At 56.8% G+C, this 18,089-nt stretch overlaps 1 protein-coding gene across 2 annotated transcripts in view; it reads left to right on the forward strand.

Moving 5' to 3' along the window:
- The first annotated feature begins 1,587 nt into the window (after positions 1 to 1,587).
- LOC132809453 (forkhead box protein P3-like) overlaps positions 1,588 to 18,089 on the forward strand; it is an 82,052-nt gene continuing 65,550 nt past the window's right edge. Inside the window, exons 1-4 of one of the 2 annotated variants that reach the window (XM_060822568.1) lie at positions 1,588 to 1,818; positions 8,282 to 8,375; positions 11,387 to 11,531; positions 12,910 to 13,039. In XM_060822568.1, the coding sequence (XP_060678551.1) occupies positions 8,289 to 8,375; positions 11,387 to 11,531; positions 12,910 to 13,039 (362 nt within the window). In that variant the 5' untranslated portion in view covers positions 1,588 to 1,818; positions 8,282 to 8,288. The remainder of the gene's footprint in view (positions 1,819 to 8,281; positions 8,376 to 11,386; positions 11,532 to 12,909; positions 13,040 to 18,089) is intronic. The other variant, XM_060822569.1, reaches the window with a different exon arrangement.

The raw sequence follows: 18,089 nt of genomic DNA on the forward strand, positions 1-18,089 counted from the left end.
CCCGTAGTGCCCAGGGATGTGCAGGTTAGGGTGGATTGGCCGTGCTAAATTGTCCCCGTAGTACCCAGGGATGTACAGGTTAGGGTGGGATTGGCCGTGCTAAATTGTCCCCGTAGTGCCCAGGGCTGTACAGGTTAGGGTGGATTGGCCGTGCTAAATTGTCCCTGTAGTGCCCAGGGATGTACAGGTTAGGGTGGATTGGCCGTGCTAAATTGTCCCCGTAGTGCCCAGGGATGTGCAGGTTAGGGTGGGATTGGCCGTGCTAAATTGTCCCCGTAGTGCCCAGGGATGTGCAGGTTCGGGTGGATTGGCCGTGCTAAATTGTCCCCGTAGTGCCCAGGGATGTGCAGGTTAGGGTGGGATTGGCCATGCTAAATTGTCCCGTAGTGCCCAGGGATGTGCAGGTTAGGGTGGGATTGGGAATGGGAAACATAAGTTTATGGGGACAGGGTGGGATGGTGTGCTGTGGGTCGGTCTGCCCTGAACGATTTGTTTCCATCGTGTCCCTCATTGAATGAACCCCAAGACAAATTACAAACTGAAATCATGAGGGGGACATGGATAGGGTAAATAGACAAGGTCTTTTCCCCCTGGGGTGGGGGAGCCCAGAACTAGAGGGTTATAAAATCATGTGGGGAGGGACATGGATAGGGTAAATAGACAAGGTTGGGGGGAATTCAAGAGCGAGGGCACCTGGTGAAACGAGAGAGATTTAAAAAGGTTAACCTTTTTTTTAAACACACAGAGGGTGTGTGGAACGGAAGTGGGGGATGGGGTACATCTAGAACATTGAAAAGACGCCCCAAAACACCGTCTTTAAACAAAGACCCACCCTCCAAAAACGCAGTCTGTCCAACAGACCCATATCCCAAAACACCTGGGACCCACACTCTCCCCCGGCATTTGGATGAATCCATGGGTAGGAAAGGAATACGGGCCAGGAGTAGGGCAGGGGTGGGACTGGATGAATTCAGGATAACTGGTGGGCACAAACGAGTTGGGCCGAAGGGTCTGTTTCCATGCTGGTTGGCTCTTGGATAAGCCCATGAAGTGGGAAAGGTTTGGGGGTATATGAGCAAGGCCCAAGTGGCAGGAGTCGGGCCTGTTGAGTTTGGATGTATGCTTAGGCCGAAGGATCAGTTTATGATCTGCGTGACTCCATGACAACTCCCCCGGGCTGGGGGAGTGGGGATGTTTGGCGGTTCCCCCTTTAGCCATCCCGGAATCCCGTTTCGGTCGGATTCCAGTTTCTCCATGACGTTCGGGCGACCGAGACAGATACCCGCCGCCCTCTCTATTCCACTCCAGGCGGCAAGTTTCGTTCCGGCTCAAGTTTCCTCCCAAACGGTTTTCCGATAAGCCGGGCCCCGTCTCAAACCGCAACCTCAAAGCACGCGCGCTCTCTCTCTCGCCACCGCCTCCCCTCTAAACATTTCGTCTCTGGGCGCCGGAAACCCCAGGCCGCTGTTTCCATTCGCTGTTCGAGAGCGAGATGGCTCTGTTGGTTTGATGTGGAGCATTGATGCACGCTAGCGATGCATGTTTTCGGACTCGATGGGCTATTGACGCACACGAGATAGATACCAGGGCAGCAGCAACAGCGGAGGGACTGGGGACTTTTCTTTGACGCCCAGATTCCAAGAACAGTCAAAGTTCACACCATCCGCCCCTCTCTTTGCCTCTATATATATATAACCTGGACGTCGCCTTGCACACACAACAGTTCACCTCAGCCGAGTTCAGAAGCTAGACTTTGGAGGCTTTAACGACCAGACATGAAGCGCTCAGTGAGTCGAGCAATATCCGCTGAGCACTAAGGTAATGCTCTCGAGATGTATACGGTATGGCAGAATAATGCACACGACTCATTCTATAGGTCACGTACAATGCTTGTTCTGTTCATAATGCTGGGGGAGAATGTGGGTCCCACGTGCTTTGGGATAGGGGGGTCTGTTCTACAGACTGTCTATTTTGGGGTGTGGGTCTTTCCAAAGACCGTCTTAAAGGCCATGTTTCGGGATATGGTTCTTTTTTGGGGTGTAGGTATTTTTAAATAAGTTGTTTCAGGGTGTGGATCAATTTCTGGGTAGATTGTAGTAAAATTTTTGAGTCACTTGGGCTCAATTTCTCAGGAGTTTTGTGGTCAGTTTCTGGACAGTTTTGAAGTCAGTTTCTCGATAGTTCTGTGGTCAGTTTCTAGACAGTTCTGGGGTCAGTTTCTCGATAGTTTTGTGGTCAGTTTTTCGATAGTTCTGTGGTCAGTTTCTTGATAGTTTTGTGGTCAGTTTCTGGACAGTTCTGTGGTCAGTTTCTCGATAGTTCTGGGGTCAGTTTCTCAAGAGTTTTGTGGTCAGTTTCTCAAGAGTTTTGTGGTCAGTTTCTCGATATTTCTGTGGTCAGTTTCTTGATAGTTTTGTGGTCAGTTTCTCGATAGTTCTGTGGTCAGTTTCTCAATAGTTCTGTGGTCAGTTTCTGGACAGTTCTGGGGTCAGTTTCTGGACAGTTTGTGGTCAGCTTCTCGATAGTTCTATGGTCAGTTTCTCGATATTTCTGTGGTCAGTTTCTGGACAGTTTTGTGGTCAGTTTCTTGATAGTTTTGTGGTCAGTTTCTGGACAGTTCTGTGGTCAGTTTCTTGATAGTTCTGGGGTCAGTTTCTTGAGAGTTTTGTGGTCAGTTTCTCGATGGTTCTGGGGTCAGTTTCTCGAGAGTTTTGTGGTCAGTTTCTCGATGGTTCTGGGGTCAGTTTCTGGACAGTTTTGTGGTCAGTTTCTCGATAGTTTTGTGGTCAGTTTCTGGACAGTTCTGTGGTCAGTTTCTTGATAGTTCTGGGGTCAGTTTCTCGAGAGTTTTGTGGTCAGTTTCTCGATGGTTCTGGGGTCAGTTTCTGGACAGTTTGTGGTCAGCTTCTCGATAGTTCTATGGTCAGTTTCTCAATATTTCTGTGGTCAGTTTCTGGACAGTTTTGTGGTCAGTTTCTCGATAGTTCTGGGGTCAGTTTCTGGACAGGTTTGGGGTCAGTTTCTGGACAGTTCTACTGGTCACCTCCCAACTTCAGAATATCCGGTTAATGTCCATTGAGAAATTCAGTTAAATGGATCAAACTTACAAAAGGTTCCTAGATTTCTGCGTATTGATTTGTTTGTGAAATGAGTGTGCACTTTCTTGAACTTTAAAATCATTGTGGAGTTTTAAAATTAAACACAAATTCATTTATACAGAGTCTCTGAATGATTTTACAGGGACGGTGACCTTTAGGAGCAGTCTACTCAAATCCTCTCAGAAGCACGTCTCAAACTAACCCTGACTCCCCGTAAACTGTCCCTTCTTCAAATATTTCCCCCCTCCGCAAGTTCTCCGAAATTCCCGGAACAATCTGCATTCACCACACTTTCTGACAGAACATTCCAGAACCCAAAAATTCAAATATCCCTTCCATCCCGTCTCCCCCTCTGGGTCTGTATCCCGTTCCCCCTCTATCCCCGTCTCCCCCTCTGGGTCTTTATCCTGTTCTCCCCTCTATCCCCATCTCCCCCCTCTGGGTCTTTATCCCGTTCCCCCTCTATCCCCGTCTCCCCCTCTGGGTCTGTATCCCATTCCCCCTCTATCCCTGTCTCTGGGTCTTTATCCCGTTCCCCCTCTATCCCCGTCTCCCCCCTCTGGGTCTTTATCCCATTCCCCCTCTATCCCCGTCTCTGGGTCTTTATCCCATTCCCCCTCTATCCCCGTCTCCCGTCTCTGGGTCTTTATCCCATTCCCCCTCTATCCCCGTCTCCCGTCTCTGGGTCTTTATCCCGTTCCCCCTCTATCCCCGTCTCTGGGTCTTTATCCCGTTTCCCCCTCTATCCCCGTCTCCCCACTCTGGGCTCTGAAGAGGGGGGGTGTTATATATCCTGTCTGCGCGGGATTGGGGATATATCGCCGGGAGCCTCCTTGGAAGATTAAATCCGATCCCTCACTACCCTCTGCCCCCTCTGCATTGTTTGCTGCTCAGTGTTAGGCCTCTGGTTATTCAAGTCTCCCAGGCCTGGTGTTGGATTCTTGCAATTGCCACACGCCATCGGGAAGACACGGCGCCATTTTGTGGCCAGGTGAAACAGGGGCCGAGAGATTAGTGTGCCCTCCCTTGAAATGGTTCCTCTGCAAGTCCCCCTGCCGTCTTTGCCAGAGGTGGTTTGGTTGGCAGGACTGGGTGGAAACTGCCCACCCGTTGTGTTTCTGCAGAGCCCGGTTCGGCACAGCGTGCCCCGAACCGCAACGTGCGCCATGAGCAAAAGGCCGAAGCCTCTTGTGGGAATCCGCCCAGCTCACCAAACCGAGTCAGGGCGTCTGATCAGAGCCGTCCTGGGAGATATTCTCCATGAGGTGTCATCAGTGCACTTTACACAGGGCTCGTGGGGTTTATAGGTGGTGTCCGTGTGTGTGTGTGTTTGTGTGTGTGTGTGTGTCCGTGTGTGTCCGTGTGTGTGTGTGTGTGTGTTTGTGTATGTGTGTGTGTGTGTGAGTGTGTGTGTTTGTGTATGTGTGTGTGAGTGCGTGTGTGTGTGTGCGTGTGTGTGCGCGTGTGTGTGGGTTTGTGTGTGTGTGTTTGTGTTTGTGTATGTGTGTGAGAGTGTGTGTGTGTGAGTGTGTTTGTGTATGTGTGTGAGAGTGTGTGTGTGAGAGAAAGAGTGTGTTTGTGTATGTGTGTGAGAGAGTGTGTGTGTGTGTCTGTGTAAGAGTGAGTGTGTGTGTGAGTGTGTGTGATTATGTTTGTGTGAGTGTGTGTGGGCATGAGTGTGACTGTGTATGTGTGGGTGTGAGTGTGAGAGACTGTGGGTGTGACTGTGTGTGTGAGTGTGGGTGTATGTGTGAGTGAGTGTGCGTGGATGTGCGGGTGTGAGTGGGTTTGTGGGTGAGAGTGTGTGGGCGTGACACACACACACTCTCTCTCACACACACACAATCACACACACACACAGACATACACAGGCACAGACACACACACATACACACACACTCAAGCACATTCACACACACACACACACTCATTCTCACAAACTCTCTCACACTCTCAAGCACTCACACACACACAGACACGCTCAAACACACACACACTCACACACACACACAGACACATACACTCACACACACAGACATACACACTCTCACACACACACACAGACATACACAGACATGCTCAAACACACACACTCACACACACACTCTCTCACACACACAGAGACCACACACACACACACACAAACATTCTCTCACACACACACTCTCTCACACACACACACACACACACACACACAAACATTCTCTCACACACACACTCTCTCACACACACAGAGACCACACACACACACACACACACAAACACTATTTCAACCCCAGGGCATCAATGTGGACTTCACCAGTTTCCTCATTTCCCCTTCCCCCCACCTCACCCTAGTCCCAAACCCCCAGCCTCAGCACCGTCCCCATGACCTGTCCTACCTGCCTAGCTCCTCTCCCACCTCTCCACTCCACCCTCTCCTCCCTGACCTATCACCTCCATCCCCTCCCCCACTCACCTATTGTACTCTATGCTACTTTCTCCGCGCCCCCACCCTCCTCTCGCTGATCTCTCCACCCTTCAGGCTCTCTGCCTTTATTCCTGATGAAGGGCTTTTGCCCGAAACGTCGATTTTCCTGCTCCTCGGATGCTGCCTGAACTGCTGTGCTCTTCCAGCACCACGAATCCAGAATCTGGTTTCCAGCATCTGCAGACATTGTTTTTACCTATTTACTCTATCCATGTCCCCCTCAAGATTTTATAAACCTCTATAAGGTCACCCCCTCAGCCTCCGATGCTCCAGGGAAAACAGTCCCAGCCTCCCCTTCACTCTCCGTCCCGGCCTTGTCCCGGTAAATCCCTTCCCGAACCCTCTCCGGGTGAATCATGTCCTTCCTGTAACGGTGCGACGGGAACTGGACACACTGCTCCAGACGGAGCCTCACCCATGTCCTGTATAACCCCCAACGTGACCTTCCCCACCAGCTCCTACACTCAAAGCTCTGAGCGATGGAGGCAAGCGCCTTCTTACCCGCCCTGTCTCCCCGTGAGTGTTTCATGGGGACAATGTAGAGGGAGCTTTACTCTGTATCTAACCCCCTGTCCCTGGGAGTGGGGGGACAGTGTAGAGGGAGCTTTACTCTGTATCTAACCCCCTGTCCCTGGGAGTGGGGAACAGTGTAGAGTGAGCTTTACTCTGTTTCTAACCCCCTGTCCCTGGGAGTGGGGAACAGTGTAGAGTGAGCTTTACTCTGTTTCTAACCCCCTGTCCCTGGGAGTGGGGGATGGTGTAGAGGAAGCTTTACTCTGTATCTAACCCCCTGTCCCTGGGAGTGGGGGACAGTGTAGAGGGAGCTTTACTCTGTATCTAACCCCCTGTCCCTGGGAGTGGGTGACAATGTAGAGGCAGCTTTACTCAGTATCTAACCCCCTGTCCCTGGGAGTGGGGGACAGTGTAGAGGGAGCTTTACTCTGTATCTAACCCCCTGTCCCTGGGAGTGGGGACAGTGTAGAGGGAGCTTTACTCTGTATCTAACCCCCTGTCCCTGGGAGTGGGGGGACAGTGTAGAGGGAGCTTTACCCTGTACCTAACCCCCTGTCCCTGTGAGTGTCTGCGTTGTGGTGACACTGTGCTCTCTCTGACGGAGTGATTAACGCAGACTCTGTGGGGAGAGATGCCTTTGCTTCAGTCAGTCTGCGGTGAGGGGTCAGGGACGCTGGGGAGGGGTGGGGGTTGGTTTCTGAAAAGCGAGTCTGGTTTCAGACAGCAGTTGACGTCTCACGTGTTCGACGCCCAGGGTTGAGGGGAGTCAGGAAATCCCCCTCGCTTTGTTTTCGCGCGTTTGCCAAGGGATCGGGTCTCGAGAGTAAATCTCTGACCCGCTCCCAATCTCAGCGCACCCCACTCTCGATCCCAAACAGCCCCCTCGCTCTGGGCACCCTGGTCTGCGTCTTGTGACCTTCGGCAGGGAAATCCCCAGAGATTAGATTAGATTCCCTGAAGTGTGGAACCAGGCCGTTCGGCCCGACCAGTCCACACCGACCCTCCGAAGAGTAACCCACCCATTTCCCTCTGACTGAACATTACGGGGACAATTTAGCACGGCCAATCCCACCCTAACCTGCACATCCCTGGGCACTACGGGGACAATTTAGCACGGCCAATCCCACCCTAACCCGCACATCCCTGGGCACTACGGGGACAATTTAGCACGGCCAATCCACCCTAACCTGCACATCCCTGGGCACTACGGGGACAATTTAGCACGGCCAATCCACCCTAACCTGCACGTGTTTGGACTGTGGGAGGAAACCCACGCAGACACGGGGAGAATGTGCAAACCCCACCCAGACAGTTGCCCGAGGGTGGGATCGAACCTGGGACCCTGGTGCTGTGAGGCCACAGTGCTAACCACTGAGCCACTGTGCCGCCCGTAGACCGGAGGGGCTTAGACCCCAATAAAACCATTCGGCCCTCCCATCTCTTGGGCCTTGCTCGGGACGTGAAATCTCTGGGCCTGCTTGCCCGTTCATAGAGAGACGTCCGGTACACAAATAAACAGACCGTTCAGCCCATCCCGTCCGTGCTATCCTAACCTAATCCAGTCCCCCGTTTGCCAGCACTTGGCCCCATCTCCCCCTAAACCCTTCCTATCCATGTCCCCCCCCCCCATCCTTTTAAATGTTGTCATTGTACCAGCCCCCACCACTTCCTCTGGCAGCTCGTTCCACACACGCACCACCCTCTGGGGGGAAAAGTTACCCCTCAGGTCCCTTTCCCCCCCTCTCACCTTAAACCTACCCCCCTCTAGTTCTGGGCTTCCCCACCCCAGGGGGAAAAGACCTTGTGTATTTACCAGGATGTTACCCTTTGGGGCTGGGAGAGATTTACCAGGATGTTACCCTTTGGGGGCTGGGAGAGATTTACCAGGATGTTACCCTCTGGGGTGTTTCCGTGATGGAGAGGGATTGGGACAGACTGGGGTAGTTTCTCTGGGAGTGGAGGGAGATTGAGAGGGGGACATGATTGAGAGGGAGAGAGCGGTGGGGGACATCGATCGGGGAGACGGGAAGGAAGCTTCCCCATCCCCTCGATGGAGGGGTTGATGACTGAGGGGGAGGGGCGGTGGGAGGTGGCAGGACGTTTGGAGGGAGGGAGGGAGGGTTGAGGATGTGTTCAGCCAGAGGGTAGTGTGGGGCCTGGAGTCTGGTGTCTCTGGGAGTTAACGGTGTCGCTGTTTCAGAGAGAGGATGACTGGAGCCGGGAACAGCAGCACAGCGCAGAGCGAGGAGGGCAGGCCGGGCAGTGGGCTCAAGGCCCCCAGCAGGGACCAGCAGGTACTTCCCACCCACCCCCCCCAACTCCCCTACACCCCCATCCCCATCACCATCACCCCCCTACACCCCATCCCCTACACCCCCACCCCCCACACCCCCACCCCCCTACACCCCCATCCCCCTACACCCCCACCCCCCACCCTACACCCCCATCCCCATCACCATCACCCCCCTACACCCCATCCCCTACACCCCCACCCCCCACACACCCCCACCCCCATCACCCCCACCCCCCCACCCCCATCACCATCACCCCCCTACACCCCATCCCCTACACCCCCACCCCCCACACCCCCACCCCCATCACCCCCACCCCCCTACACCCCCACCCCCCCACCCCCATCATCATCACCCCCCTACACCCCCATCCCCCTACACTCCCACCCCCATCACCATTACCCCCATCACCCCCACCCCCCACACTCCACACTTCACACCCCCACCCCCCCCACACCCCCACTCCCATCACCATCACCCCCCTACACCCCCACCCCCCATCACCCCCTACACCCCCACCCCCATTACCCCCACACCCTACACCCCCAACACATCACCCCCACCCCCCTACACCCCCTACACCCCCCCACCCCCCTACACCCCCACCCCCATCCCCGTCACCCCCCAAACCCCCGCCCCCTACCCCCCACACCCCCACCCCCATCACCCCCACCCCATTACCCCCCCACCCCCTACACCCCCAACCCATCACCCCCCACCCCCCTTCACCGTCACCCCCACCCCCCTACACCCCCACCCCCATCACTATCACCCCCCCTACACCCCACCCCATCACACCCCAAACCCCCACCCCATCACCATCATCACCCTACACCCCCACCCCATCACCATCATCCCCCTACACCCCCATCGCCATCACCATCACCCCCCTACACCCCCATCGCCATCACCCCCACCCCCCTACAACCCCACCCCCATCACTGTCACCAATTCCTATGTCAACGTGTCACGGTGTAATTCCACCCTCCCGCCAGCGGTGGTGCTGCAGGGCCCCACACCCCCTCCTCCCCTACTCAAAATGGCTCCCAATCACCTGGGTTGACTCTCTCCCCCTCGCCCTCCATTTCCCTCCGCAGTCACTCAATTTAAAACCTCTTTTCTCCCTCCAACCTTTCCCACTCAAACTCCCTCCATTCCCCTCCACCCCTTCCCTTTTCTGTCCCTCGTCTCCCTCCACCCTAACTTCCTCCACTCCCCTCCCTCTCCTTCCATTTCCCTTCATCTCCCCTCCCTCCCTCTCCCTCCACTCCCCTCCCTCTCCCTCCATTTCCCTTCATCTCCCCTCCCTCTCCCTCCACTCCCCTCCCCCTCCCTCTCTCTCTCTCTCTCTCTCCCTCAACCCCCCCACCTCGCTTTCCCTCCAACCCCTCCCTCTCTCACCCTCCACTCCCTCTCCCTCCCTCTCCCTCCATCTCCCTCCATTCTCCTCCTTCATCTTCCTCATTTCCCTCTCACCTCCTCCATCCTTCCATCACCCTCTCCTCTCCCTCCCTCTCCCCACCCCCCCCTCCCTCCCTCCCCTCCCCCCCCCTCCCTCCCTCCACTCTCTCCCCCTCCCTCTCTCCCTCCCTTCCTCCACTCTCTCCCCCTCCATTCTCTCCCCCTTCTTTCTCCCCCTCCATTCTCCCCCTCCCTCCCTCCATTCTCCCCCTCCCTCCCTCCACTCTCTCCCCCTCCCCCTCCCCCCCTCTCCCCCCCTCCCCCCCTCTCCCCCTCACCTCCCTCTCCCTCCCCCTCCCTCTCCCTCACCTCCCTCCCCCTCACCTCCCTCCCCCCTCTCCCTCCCCTCCCCTCCCCCCCCCCTCCCCTCCCCCCCCCTCCCTCCCCTCCCCTCCCCCCCCTCCCTCCCCTCCCTCCCCTCCCCTCCCCTCCCCCCCCTCCCTCCCCTCCCCTCCCCCCCCTCCCTCCCCTCCCCCCCCCTCCCTCCCCTCCCCTCCCCCCCCTCCCTCCCCTCCCCTCCCCTCCCCTCCCTCCCCTCCCCTCCCTCCCCTCCCCTCTCTCGCCCTACCCTCCCTCCCCTCCCCTCCCTCCCCCTCTCCCTCCCCCCTCTCCCTCCCTCCTCTCCCTCCCCCCTCCCCTCCCCTCCCCTCCCCTCCCCCCCCCCCCCCTCCCCTCCCCTCCCCTCCCCTCCCCTCTCCCTCCTCTCCCCTCCGCTCCCCTCTCTCCCTCCCCTCTCTCACCCTCCCCTCGCCCTCCACTTCTCCCTCCCCTCCTCTCCCTCCCCTCCTCTCCCTCCCCTCCTCTCCCTCCCCTCCTCTCCCTCTCCTCCTCTCCCTCCCCTCCTCTCCCTCCCCTCCTCTCCCTCCCCTCCCTCCATCTCCCCCCCCTCCATCTCCCCCCCCCCCTCCATCTCCCCCCCTCCCTCCATCTCCCCCCCTCCATCTCCCCCCCTCCCTCCATCCATCTCCCCCCCTCCCTCCATCTCCCCCCTCCCTCCATCTCCCCCCCTCCCTCCATCTCCCCCCCCTCCCTCCATCTCCCCCCCTCCCTCCATCTCCCCCCCCTCCCTCCATCTCCCCCCCCTCCCTCCATCTCCCCCCCCTCCCTCCATCTCCCCCCCCTCCCTCCATCTCCCCCCCTCCCTCCATCTCCCCCCCCTCCCTCCATCTCCCCCCCTCCCTCCATCTCCCCCCCCTCCCTCCATCTCCCCCCCCTCCCTCCATCTCCCCCCCCTCCCTCCATCTCCCCCCCTCCCTCCATCTCCCCCCCCTCCCTCCATCTCCCCCCCCTCCCTCCATCTCCCCCCCTCCCTCCATCTCCCCCCCCTCCCTCCATCTCCCCCCCCTCCCTCCATCTCCCCCCCCTCCCTCCATCTCCCCCCCCTCCCTCCATCTCCCCCCCCTCCCTCCATCTCCCCCCCCTCCCTCCATCTCCCCCCCCTCCCTCCATCTCCCCCCCCTCCCTCCATCTCCCCCCCCTCCCTCCATCTCCCCAGTTCCCCCCCAAAACCTCTCGAGAGCATCTGATTGGCTTACTCTCTTGCCTCCCCCTAGCAGGTGCCCCCCAGTGGCTACCAAGTGCGGTTCCTGCCCCTGACCCAGTCCCACTGCCAACCTGTACTTCACCTGGGCCACCACCAGGGGCTCCTCGCCTTCAAACACACCGGCCTCTCGCTAGGCCCACAAGACATCCTCAGAGGTAAGCCACCCCTCCCCCACTCCACCGCCGCTCTGGGCTAGTAGGAATCGGGAATGGACTCTGGGAAGGAAGCTGTCCTATCAGTGACCGCTCTCCTGTGGGATCATGCTGTGCACGCCCACCCTGACGGTGGGTAAAGCAGGGCCGGGGTGACACGTGCCATGATTGGCCGAGAGTTTCAGAGCGGGAGAGGGCACACCTAGAGGATTATGGGAAGTATTCCCCATGACAGGAGGGAGATGAGATCACGAGAGAGAGGGGGGGCTGGGAGGGATTTACCAGGATGTTACCCTTTGGGGACTGGGAGGGATTTACCAGGATGTTACCCTTTGGGGACTGGGAGAGATTTACCAGGATGTTACCCTTTGGGGCTGGGAGAGATTTACCAGGATGTTACCCTTTGGGGACTGGGAGAGATTTACCAGGATGTTACCCTTTGGGGACTGGGAGGGATTTACCAGGATGTTACCCTTTGGGGGCTGGGAGGGATTTACCAGGATGTTACCCTTTGGGGACTGGGAGAGATTTACCAGGATGTTACCCTTTGGGGCTGGGAGAGATTTACCAGGATGTTACCCTTTGGGGGCTGGGAGGGATTTACCAGGATGTTACCCTTTGGGGACTGGGAGGGATTTACCAGGATGTTACCCTTTGGGGACTGGGAGAGATTTACCAGGATGTTACCCTTTGGGGCTGGGAGAGATTTACCAGGATGTTACCCTTTGGGACTGGGAGAGATTTACCAGGATGTTACCCTTTGGGGACTGGGAGAGATTTACCAGGATGTTACCCTTTGGGACTGGGAGGGATTTACCAGGATGTTACCCTCTGGGGACTGGGAGAGATTGTGTCTGAGGCCTGGAGCGCTGGAGTGTAGGCCCGAGGCCTGGGAGGTGGAGCTTTTGCCACGGGGGGGACCGGGCGAAACGGGGAGGAGTGGAACCGACCCACCTCTGCCCCGTGACCGAACAGTCTCCAGAGATCAGACTGGGGTCCCGGGATGTGGGTGGGGTGTGGGTAGGGGGTGGATGGGATGCACTCCCGGGGTAGGCCCGCGATGCCAACAGGGAAGGCCCGAGATGGAGGGGAGGGGTGTGTGTGTGGGGGGGGGGGGGGAAGGATCCTGAGAGAGGTGCCGAAAGGTGAAAGGTCAGGTTTGGGGATGGTGGCGATGGTGGGGGAGAGGAGACAGGACAGGCCGTGATCCAGGACAATGGCGGAGCGAGGGGTGGGGGTTGGGGGGGTGTGGTGAGGGAAGGTGGGCGGGTCGTTCAGCCCACTCCCGTGCCCCCCCAGGTCCGCCCCACCCCCTGCCCCGACCGGAGCGAGTGGGGGCCACGTGACGGTTGACGTGACTCCTTCCCCACACCCCTGACAGAGACGGCCCGCCTGGGAGGTGCCAACGCGCCCTTGAACCCGCTCGGCGCCAGAAGGGCCCCGGTCATCCTGTACTACAGCCGCCCTGTCAACGGCCATGGAGGAGGGGACCAGACGTCGCCACGGCAACGGTGAGTGAATTCCTACACAGTCGCTGGGGCGGGTGTTCGGGCCGGGAAGCGGTGACAGGTTGGGGAATTGTATCACGCAGCCAAAGACAGCGCGCCGCACAGCGCTACAGGCGGAAACAGGTCAGCGGGGAGCGCTACAGGCAGAGGCGGTGGGCTGGGCTGCACTACAGAGGGAGGGGGGCCAGGGAGTCACGCTACAGGCAGAGAGCGTCCAGTGGGAATGCTGCAGCCAGGGAAAGAGGGGGTGGGGGGGTAGCACTACCAGCAGACAGGACGCAATACAGGCAGAGAGAACATGGTGGGAGGGGGAACATTACAGGCGGAGCGAGAAGCAACAGTGCTGCAGTGATACAGGCGGAGAGTGCAGTGTCAGTTCTGCAGTTATACAGGCGGAGAGTGCAGTGTCAGTGCTGCAGTGATACAGGCGGAGAGTGCAGTGTCAGTGCTGCAGTGATACAGGCGGAGAGTGCAGTGTCAGTGCTGCAGTTATACAGACGGACGGTGCAGTGTCAGTGCTGCAGTGATACAGGCGGATGGTGCGGTGTCAGTGCTGCAGTTATACAGGCGGACGGTGCAGTGTCAGTGCTGCAGTGATACAGGCGGAGATTGCAGTGTCAGTGCTGCAGTTATACAGACGGACAGTGCAGTGTCAGTGCTGCAGTTATACAAACGGACGGTGCAGTGTCAGTGCTGCAGTTATACAGACGGACAGTGCAGTGTCAGTGCTGCAGTTATACAAACGGACGGTGCAGTGTCAGTGCTGCAGTTATACAGGCGGAGAGTGCAGTGTCAGTGCTGCAGTTATACAGACGGACGGTGCAGTGTCAGTGCTGCAGTTATACAGACGGACGGTGCAGTGTCAGTGCTGCAGTGATACAGGCGGAGAGTGCAGTGTTAGTGCTGCAGTTATACAAACGGACGGTGCAGTGTCAGTGCTGCAGTTATACAGACGGACGGTGCAGTGTCAGTGCTGCAGTTATACAGACGGACGGTGCAGTGTCAGTGCTGCAGTTATACAAACGGACGGTGCAGTGTCAGTGCTGCAGTTATACAGACGGACAGTGCAGTGTCAGTGCTGCAGTTATACAAACGGACGGTGCAGTGTCAGTGCTGCAGTTATACAGGCGGAGAGTGCAGTGTCAGTGCTGAAGTTATACAGGCGGAGGGTGCAGTGTCAGTGCTGCGGTTATACAGGCGGAGAGTGCAGTGTCAGTGCTGCAGTTATACAGGCGGAGAGTGCAGTGTCAGTGCTGTGGTTATACAGGCAGAGAGTGCAGTGCCAGTGGTTATACAGGCGGAGAGTGCAGTGTCAGTGCTACAGTTATACAGGCGGAGAGTGCAGTGTCAGTGCTGCAGTTATACAGACGGACGGTGCAGTGTCAGTGCTGCAGTGATACAGGCGGAGAGTGCAGTGTCAGTGCTGTAGTGATACAGGCGGAGGGTGCAGTGTCAGTGCTGCAGTTATACAGACGGACGGTGCAGTGTCAGTGCTGCAGTGATACAGGCGGAGAGTGCAGTGTCAGTGCTGCAGTTATACAGACGGGGAGTGCAGTGTCAGTGCTGCAGTTATACAGACGGACGGTGCAGTGTCAGTGCTGCAGTGATACAGGCGGAGAGTGCAGTGTCAGTGCTGCAGTGATACAGGCGGAGAGTGCAGTGTCGGTGCTGCAGTTATACAGGCGGACGGTGCAGTGTCAGTCCTGCAGTTATACAGACGGACGGTGCAGTGTCAGTGCTGCAGTGATACAGGCGGAGAGTGCAGTGTCAGTGCTGCAGTGATACAGGCGGAGAGTGCAGTGTCAGTGCTGCAGTGATAAAGGCGGAGAGTGCAGTGTCAGTGCTGCGGTTATACAGGCGGAGAGTGCAGTGTCAGTGCTGCGGTTATACAGGCGGAGAGTGCAGTGTCAGTGCTGCGGTTATACAGGTGGAGAGTGCAGTGTCAGTGCTGCAGTTATACAGGCGGAGAGTGCAGTGTCAGTGCTGCAGTTATACAGACGGACGGTGCAGTGTCAGTGCTGCAGTGATACAGGCGGAGAGTGCAGTGTCAGTGCTGCAGTTATACAGACGGACGGTGCAGTGTCAGTGCTGCAGTGATACAGGCGGAGAGTGCAGTGTCAGTGCTGCGGTTATACAGGCGGAGAGTGCAGTGTCAGTGCTGCAGTTATACAGACGGACGGTGCAGTGTCAGTGCTGCAGTGATACAGGCGGAGAGTGCAGTGTCAGTGCTGCAGTGATACAGACGGAGAGTGCAGTGTCAGTGCTGCGGTTATACAGGCGGAGAGTGCAGTGTCAGTGCTGCGGTTATACAGTCGGAGAGTGCAGTGTCAGTGCTGCGGTTATACAGGCGGAGAGTGCAGTGTCAGTGCTGCAGTTATACAGGCGGAGATGCAGTGTCAGTGCTACAGTGATACAGGCGGAGAGTGCAGTGTCAGTGCTGCAGTGATACAGGCGGAGAGTGCAGTGTCAGTGCTACAGTTATACAGGCGGAGAGTGCAGTGTCAGTGCAACAGTTATGCATGTGGAGAGTGCAGTGTCAGTGCTACAGTTATACAGGCGGAGAGTGCAGTGTCAGTGCTGCAGTTATACAGACGGACGGTGCAGTGTCAGTACTGCAGTGATACAGGCGGAGAGTGCAGTGTCAGTGCTGCAGATATACAGGCGGAGAGTGCAGTGTCAGTGCTGCAGTTATACAGGCGGAGAGTGCAGTGTCAGTGCTGTGGTTATGCAGGCGGAGAGTCAGTGTCAGTGCTGCAGTTATACAGGCGGAGTGTGCAGTGTCAGTGCTACAGTTATACAGACGGACGGTGCAGTGTCAGTGCTGCAGTGATACAGGCGGAGAGTGCAGTGTCAGTGCTGCAGTGATACAGGCGGAGAGTGCAGTGTCAGTGCTGCAGTTATACAGGCGGAGAGTGCAGTGTCAGTGCTGTGGTTATGCAGGCGGAGAGTCAGTGTCAGTGCTCCAGTTATACAGGCGGAGAGTGCAGTATCAGTGCTACAGTTATACAGACGGACGGTGCAGTGTCAGTGCTGCAGTGATACAGGCGGAGAGTGCAGTGTCAGTGCTACAGTTATACAGGTGGAGAGTGCAGTGTCAGTGCTACAGTTATACAGGCAGAGAGTGCAGTGTCAGTGCTACAGTGATACAGGCGGAGATGCAGTGTCAGTGCTGCAGTTATACAGACGGACGGTGCAGTGTCAGTGCTGCAGTGATACAGGCGGAGAGTGCAGTGTCAGTGCTACAGTTATACAGGCGGAGAGTGCAGTGTCAGTGCTACAGTTATACAGGCAGAGAGTGCAGTGTCAGTGCTAAAGTGATACAGGCGGAGAGTGCAGTGTCAGACCTGCAGTTATACAGAGGGACGGTGCAGTGTCAGTGCTGCAGTGATACAGGCGGAGAGTGCAGTGTCAGTGCTGCAGTTATACAGGCGGAGAGTGCAGTGTCAGTGCTGCAGTTATACAGGCGGAGAGTGCAGTGTCAGTGCTGTGGTTATACAGGCGGAGAGTCAGTGTCAGTGCTACAGTTATACAGGCGGAGAGTGCAGTGTCAGTGCTACAGTTATGCATGTGGAGAGTGCAGTGTCAGTGCTACAGTTATACAGGCGGAGAGTGCAGTGTCAGTGCTACAGTTATGCATGTGGAGAGTGCAGTGTCAGTGCTACAGTTATACAGGCGGAGAGTGCAGTGTCAGTACTGCAGTGATACAGGCGGAGAGTGCAGTGTCAGTGCTACAGTTATACAGGCGGAGAGTGCAGTGTCAGTGCTACAGTTATACAGACGGACGGGGCAGTGTCAGTGCTGCAGTGATACAGGCGGAGAGTGCAGTGTCAGTGCTACAGTTATACAAGCAGAGAGTGCAGTGTCAGTGCTACAGTGATACAGGCGGAGATGCAGTGTCAGTGCTGCAGTTATACAGACGGACGGTGCAGTGTCAGTGATGCGGTTATACAGGCGGAGAGTGCAGTGTCAGTGCTGCAGTTATACAGGCGGAGAGTGCAGTGTCAGTGCTGCAGTTATACAGGCGGAGATGCAGTGTCAGTGCTACAGTGATACAGGCGGAGAGTGCAGTGTCAGTGCTGCAGTTATACAGGCGGAGAGTGCAGTGTCAGTGCTGCAGTTATACAGACGGACGGTGCAGTGTCAGTGCTGCAGTGATACAGGCGGAGGGTGCAGTGTCAGTGCTACAGTGATACAGGCGGAGAGTGCAGTGTCAGTGCTGCAGTTATACAGGCGGAGAGTGCAGTGTCAGTGCTGCAGTTATACAGACGGACGGTGCAGTGTCAGTGCTACAGTGATACAGGCGGAGGGTGCAGTGTCAGTGCTGCAGTTATACAGGCGGAGAGTGCAGTGTCAGTGCTGCAGTGATACAGGCGGAGAGTGCAGTGTCAGTGCTGCAGTTATACAGGCGGAGATGCAGTGTCAGTGCTACAGTGATACAGGCGGAGAGTGCAGTGTCAGTGCTGCAGTTATACAGGCGGAGAGTGCAGTGTCAGTGCTGCAGTTATACAGACGGACGGTGCAGTGTCAGTGCTGCAGTGATACAGGCGGAGAGTGCAGTGTCAGTGCTGCAGTGATAAAGGCGGAGAGTGCAGTGTCAGTGCTGCAGTTATACAGACGGAGAGTGCAGTGTCAGTGCTGCGGTTATACAGACGGACGGTGCAGTGTCAGTGCTGCAGTGATAAAGGCGGAGAGTGCAGTGTCAGTGCTGCAGTTATACAGACGGAGAGTGCAGTGTCAGTGCTGCGGTTATACAGACGGACGGTGCAGTGTCAGTGCTGCAGTGATACAGGCGGAGAGTGCAGTGTCAGTTCTACAGTTATACAGGCGGAGAGTGCAGTGTCAGTGCTGCAGTTATACAGACGGATGGTGCAGTGTCAGTGCTGCAGTTATACAGACGGATGGTGCAGTGTCAGTGCTGCAGTTATACAGACGGATGGTGCAGTGTCAGTGCTGCAGTTATACAGACGGATGGTGCAGTGTCAGTGCTGCAGTGATACAGACGGATGGTGCAGTGTCAGTGCTGCAGTGTCAGTGCTGCAGTGATACAGGTGGA

This window comes from Hemiscyllium ocellatum, unplaced genomic scaffold (genome assembly GCF_020745735.1).
Source record: "Hemiscyllium ocellatum isolate sHemOce1 unplaced genomic scaffold, sHemOce1.pat.X.cur. scaffold_1241_pat_ctg1, whole genome shotgun sequence".
Lineage (NCBI taxonomy): Eukaryota > Metazoa > Chordata > Chondrichthyes > Orectolobiformes > Hemiscylliidae > Hemiscyllium > Hemiscyllium ocellatum.